The 6,736-nt window shown below is 47.5% G+C and overlaps 1 protein-coding gene across 1 annotated transcript in view; it reads right to left on the reverse strand.

Moving 5' to 3' along the window:
* PGM1 (phosphoglucomutase 1) overlaps window positions 1–4,200 on the reverse strand; it is an 85,197-nt gene extending 80,997 nt beyond the window's left edge. Inside the window, exon 1 of the mRNA XM_077450562.1 lies at window positions 3,866–4,200. Within this exon, the coding sequence (XP_077306688.1) occupies window positions 3,866–4,114 (249 nt within the window). The 5' untranslated portion in view covers window positions 4,115–4,200. The remainder of the gene's footprint in view (window positions 1–3,865) is intronic.
* Window positions 4,201–6,736: the final 2,536 nt, after the last annotated feature.

Here is a 6,736-nt window from a genome sequence, read left to right on the forward strand (position 1 = left end):
CCGGCGGCACTAACCCCTCCCTCCTCTGGACCACGCCCCCCTGTGTGGGCAGTGGTCAGGCACCTACCCGATCTAGGGCTGGCGGGCTGTGGTGTCCTCTCCCACGGTGCAGGCAGCAGCTCCAGTGTCCGCTCCTCCCGCCGCGTGTCTCCTCTCTGTTCCTCCTAAATGCTAGGCACACAACTGGATGGGCTTGGGGCACAGCGCTCTGCGCCCTGGGCCCACCTTTTATTTTTTTTAAAGCCTTTTAGAGCCTCTGGCTCTAATCAGGTGCTTCAAACACCCCTCCCCACACCCCATTGAAATCCATAGTCCGACACTCTGATATGTAGATCGGGGGTCTGGAAGCATGGATGGGGGGGGGGGGCGAGGCGGCACCCATGCGCCCTCTATAGGCAGGCCGCTGCTGCCTTTAATGCTGGGTTCACACTGGTGCGATTGCAGACATAGCATGCGAGTTGCACCACATTCCTGTGCACATCACATGCGATGTCTGTGTGGTGCGATTTCAGCCATACAGTTTGTATGGCTGAAATTGCATCTCATCTGCACCAAAAAAAAACAAACTTTTTTTTCCTAGACAGCTGAATCGCGTCACATGGGTGTTCACAATGCGATTCTGGCAACTGCACTGCGGTTTGAAATCTGTTTTTGGGGTGTTGTTAAGATAACATTAACACCCGCAACACAACACACAGATGCCGTGCAATTGCTTAGAGTGAGAAACGTTGGGAAATGCAGTGAATCTTGTGCGTCTCTCGCATAGCATTGGTGTGAATTGAAATGTGAATAGACCTCCCCCCCCCCCCCCCACTAAATTCACAGAGCTTCTTGTGTAATCATCTGCAGATAATTACAACCATACCTATAGAATTCTGCACGCTGTGCACCTCTAATGCCGCGTACACACGATCGGAATTCCGGCCAGAAAAAGACAGATGAGAGCTTTTCATCGGAAAATGTGACCGTGTGTACGCTCCATCGGAATTTAGCTGTCCGAATTTCCGCCAGACAAAAAATTGATAGCATGTTCCTAATTTTCCCGACGGAAAAACTTTCTATAGGTAATTCGGATCTTGTGTATGCAATTCCGACACGCCAAAAATCACACATGCTCAGATTCAACTACGAGACGGAAGCTATTGGCTACTGGCTATTGAACTTCCTTTTTCAGAATTCTGCTGGGAAAACCATCAGAACTTTTTCTGACGAGAATTGCGATCGTGTGTGCGCGGCATTAGTGTATTTTTGACACTCAATTCAGAGCACTTGAATGTCACAGATTTTCAAAACCGAACCTGCAATTTTCAGGATGAATTTAGCATTTTCTCTATCAGGAACCCCCCCAATCTGGCTGCCCCCTGGGTGTCTATGGACAGCTATACTGACCCAGCTAAGCACACGCAGGGCGGATGGCATTGCCATTCAGGAGGTGCCTGAAACTCTATTCTGGATGCTTGCAAGGTCACTTGAAATGTCAAAGGTCACACAAGTGCCATCCACAAGGTTATGACAAGATCAGCCGTCTCACTGTAATCAGCTGTTCGCCTTCCAGCTCCTCTTCTGCGTTCTCTGAGTGGCGGCGCGGTCTGCGGCCTGCGAGAGATTCAAGCGTCCATCGCTGCAAAGTGACAGCTGGCCTGACAACTCACAGCCAGCATCAGCCATGGCAGTGATAGGGAACAATTCAGATATTGCTACATGTTTACTATTATTGTTACAGGATTTCTATTATTGTTACATGTTTGCTATTATTGTTACATGTTTGCTATTACTGTTACATGTTTGCTATTACTGTTACATGTTTGCTATTACTGTTACATGTTTGCTATTATTGTTGATGGTGAATCAGACACACATTCTGTATAGAAATATTTTATGGATGGAACACACACCTCAAACACACCTCTCCCAGCAGATTCTTTGGTATGCAGAGGATAAATGACCTCATTGGTTGCTCTCATTACGTCATGTGATGTAAGGGATACAGACAAGGTTATCCCAAGATCACAACAGATCCTGATATGGACAATACAGGAATGACAACTACTTATCATTACATTCAGACAAGTCAGATAGTCTAAGGCCCATATTTGTGCAATGTGGGATTGCATGCAAAATCGCATGCATTCTTGCAACACAAAAAAACACGTCCCTTTTGCAGGCGCGCGTCTGTGCCATTTTATTTTTAGCGCTAGCGCCCTCCGGATCTGTTCCAGGTGAGTTTCTGCATGTGCGTATTTGACTGCTTTTTTGATGCATTCCAGTGCAATTTTTTATAAGTTTCTGGATGCGTCCCTGTTTTTTTCCCCACTGTACTGGGGTCTGGTGCATTTTTGAGTTCCAGTACAGCTCTGTGCAGGAAAAATACAGCATGTTCTACTTTTTTTTTTCGCTGGAACTGCAAGCAGTGGTGTGAACTTTATATTCCTCCAGGTTATTGCACCCCTATCGCATTTATTGCACCCGGGTGCCCTCCAAAATATTGTACCTCTACATCCCCAAGGTTATTACATGCATTCCCTCCCCAAGATATTGGCCCCTTATATTTCCCCAGGTTATTGCACCCCAATGCTTTCCAAGATATTGCGCCCCTTAATACCCCCAGGTTATTGCTCCCTTATCTCCTTATAAAGACCTAGCACTCCAATTTCTTACAAGATATTGCACATTGCCAACCCCAAAATATTGAACCCCTATTCTCTCATCAAGACGCAGCAACTTTATTTTCTCTTGATATTGTGCCCCATACATTCCATAGATTACTCCTATTCCCCCCGCCTAAGATATTGGTCCTTATATTTCCTTGGGTTTTTGTACCATTGAACCCTCTAAGATATTGCACCCCCATATCCTTCAGGTTATTGCACCCCTATTTCCTCAAGATATTACCCCTCAATCCCCTCATCCGCACCAAAAGGGTGCAGAAACTTTTTTTCTTCCACACCTGAATCGCATACCATGGGTGTTCACACCCATGTGCACTCCCAAGTGATGCGATTCTGGCAATTGCACTGCGTTTTAAAATCTGTTTTTGGGGTGACATTAAGATACCGTTGACACCCACAACACAACACCACAATTCCACCAATAATTTGCACCCCATGTTATTGCAACCCAACTCCTTTCCCAAGATAACAGTTCTTATAATTCCCCAGATAACTGTACCCCTTTCCAAATGATTGCACCCCTATCTTCTCATTAAGATATAATACCTTAAATCCCTCTTTAAGATATTGCACCCCCACATTCCCTGGGTTATTGCACACCTATCCAAAATTATTGCAACCCCACAGCCCCCAGGTTATTGTACCCCGATCCAAATTATTGCACCCAACACCCCTAAAGGTATTGTACCCCTATTCTCTCATTAAGACATAATTCCCCTAATCCATCCTTAAAATATTCCACCGACATTGCCTGGGTTACTGCACCCCTAGCAAAATGACCGCACCCCACACCCCCCAGGTTATTGCACCCATATCCAAATTATTGCACCCCCAATGTTATTGCACCTCTATGTCCTCATTAAGGCATAATACTCCAAACCCAACACCATATATTGCACCCCACATCCCTCGGGTTACTGCACCCCTATGGAAACAATTGTACCACCACATCCCCCAGGTATTTTCACCCCACATTCTTCGGTTTTTTGCACCCCTGTCCAAATTACTGGACCCCCAAAGTTATTGCACCCCCCTATCCCTTCATTAATACATAGCACCCCAATTCCCTCTGCAATATATTGCACCCCCACATGTCTCAGAATACAGAACTCCCACCCCCGCCCGGTTATTGCACCCCTATCACACCCTCCTGTACCCCATGATGTCAGTGCCCCCCCCCCCCTCCCCCCACTCACCCCATTAGCAGCAGCGATCTGGATGATGAGTTGGATCGCCTCCTTCATGTAGAATCGGCCGTCACCCCCGACCACCAGAACCCCCTCCGCCCTCTCCTCCGGCTCCGTACACGAGATGATGCTCTGGATGAAGTTCTCGGCATAGTTGGGGTTCTTCTGGAAGACGGTGACCCGCTTCCTGAGCCCGCTGGTGCCCGGCTTCTGGTCCTGGTACGGCTTCGTCTTCACACATTGGATCTTCTGTGCCATGATCGTCCGCAACCCGACCGACCGACCGACTGACAGAGTGCAGGCCGAGCACTGGAGAGGAGGGACTGGAGTATACTGGAGGGGGAGGAGGGGAGGGACTGGAGCATACTGGAGGGGGAGGAGGGGAGGGACTGGAGCATACTGGGAGGGACTGGACTGTACTGGGAGGGAGGAAGGGAGGGACTGGAGCATATTGGGAGGGACTGGAGCATACTGGGAGGGACTGGACTGTACTGGGGGGAGGGACTGGCTATGACAGGGGTTTTGTACTGCCAGCTAGAGGGTGAGGGACTACAACTCTCAGCATGTCAGGGACTGACATCCGCTGTCCTGGACCCACCACTTCTGATCCCTATATTAGATGGGATTAGCTGGGATTTCTATATCAGGTTCAGTTTGTACTTGGTATTTCTCTGTACAGACCACTGTGGCTGCAATGGGGTTGATTTACTAAAGGCAAATAGACTGTGCACTTTGCTTCGGAGCTTAGTAAATCAGCAGGCGCCCTGCTGACTTTCATCATCCAATCACATTCAAGCTAAAATTCATTTTTTTTAAATTTTCCTTCCATGTGATTGGATATTCTTTCCAAAGTGAAGCTTTATCTCATTTACTAAGCTCTAGAGCAACTGCACTTTGCAAAGTGAACCTTCCCTCCCCCAGTTACTAGACAGGGAACATTCACATCTTTCCAGAGCAATAGGTTGAAAAAAATGCATGCAGCAGAACGCATGTCAACGCATTAACCTAATGCACCTCTGCGTGGCCACCAATGTAAGGGGATAGTCTTCCTGCTGGCCACCAATGTAAGGAGGACATTCTTCTCACTCACTACCAATGTAAGGGGGAAATTCTTCCTACTGGCCACCGAATGTAAGGGGGAAATTCTTCCTACTGGTCTCTAATGTAAGGGGAACAATCTTCCTACTGGCCACCAATGTAAGGAGGACATTCTTCTTGCTGGCCACCAATGTAAGGGGGACTTTCATCTTGCTGGCCACAAGTGTAAGGGGGGCTTTCTTCCTACTGGTCACCAATGTAAGGGGGACATTCTTCTTGCTGGCCACCAATGTAAGGGGGGCTTTCTTCCTACTGGCCACCAATGTAAGGGGGTTAAGTCTTCCCACTGACTAGCAATGTAAAGGGGACATTCTTCCTGCTGGCCACCAATGTAAGGGGGACGTTCTTCCTGCTGGCCATGAATGTAAGGCTCGGTTCACACAGGGGTGACTTGTCCAGGCGACTTCGCCGCCTGACAAGTCGCGCTCCGTTCTGTACTATGGAACCGTTCTAATAGGAGCGACTTAAGTCGCTCCGACTTAGAAAAAAGGTTCCTGTACTATTTTTGGGGCGACTTGCATTGACTTCTATACAGAAGTCGTTTTGCAAGTCGCCGCTGATCGTGTGCAGGTCGCGGCGCTGCAAGTCGTGCCACCCCTGTGTGAACCGAGCCTAAGGAGGACATTCCTCTTACTACCAATGTAAGGGAGGCATTCTTCCTACTGGCTGCCAAAGTAAGGAGCAGTCTTCCCACTGGCCACCAATGTAAGGGGGGCATTCTTCCCACCGACCACCAATGTAAGGAGCATTCTTCCCACCGACCACCAATGTAAGGAGCATTCTTCCCACCGACCACCAATGTAAGGAGCATTCTTCTACAACCAACCTTGGAAACCTATTGCTTTTTAATGAGTTTCGGAGAAAAGATTGTGTGCTGGAAGCCAATGAGTTTCTGAGTGAGCCAAGCTAGCAGCGTTGCCAAAGGTTGGTAGGTTGCCAACTAGTTGGCGTGGTTATGTTTTTAGCAGGATTTCTCCACCATCCAGCAGTACAGAAACTCTAAGGAGAGCACCAGACCAAGGAACTAAGGGTCCAAAAGCAATTTCATGCTAATTTAAATTCATACAAGAAGTCGAAAAAGATCCAGCGTGTTTTAAGTGCTCAAAGATCTCCCCCTTTTCAGGGCTCAAGCACTGGAGAAGTTATGGGGACTCAAACACTGGATAGTCATAAATAATAATGATTCTACAGGATTTATATAGTGCCAACAGTTTGCGCTAATTATTTGAAGAACGTACTGTGGAAAGTGCCCAGGAACAGGATAGCAGCACTGCCAAAGCTTGGTAGCCTAAGAACTGATTGGCATCTCAGAGCTTTGAGTGGGGCACCCTAGCCATTCGGCAGTGGCAGAGATGGGGTCTTCTATGGCTACCCTCAGTGCAAAAACACACCTCCCAACTTTTTGAGATGGGAATGAGGGACACCTATCAACAAAAGTATGCCAGCATAGGACACACCCCCTGCCACGCCCCCTTAAAGGAGAATTGTACAAAAAAACAAGATTGGTTAAACCCACAAGTGCCATTTTACCACTACTATTCCTTTATATTGGCTTTTGGAATTTACAAATGCAGAAATTTAGAAACAAGATGAAAGGTTTAGCGCTGGGAAAAACGTTTTGATAGATAAAAAGTGCAACTATATAGATCAGACCAAAATGAGGGACAAATGAGGAGGAATGAGGGACAGAGGGACATTGCTCCAAATCAGGGACAGTCCCTCGAAATCAGGGACAGTTGGGAGCTATGCAAAAATAAAGTAATGGGCACTCAGAGGGTTCTT

The sequence above is a fragment of the Lithobates pipiens genome, unplaced genomic scaffold (assembly GCF_037356315.1).
Source record: "Lithobates pipiens isolate NorthernLeopardFrog02 unplaced genomic scaffold, aLitPip1_a1.2 Scaffold_23, whole genome shotgun sequence".
Taxonomy (NCBI): domain Eukaryota; kingdom Metazoa; phylum Chordata; class Amphibia; order Anura; family Ranidae; genus Lithobates; species Lithobates pipiens.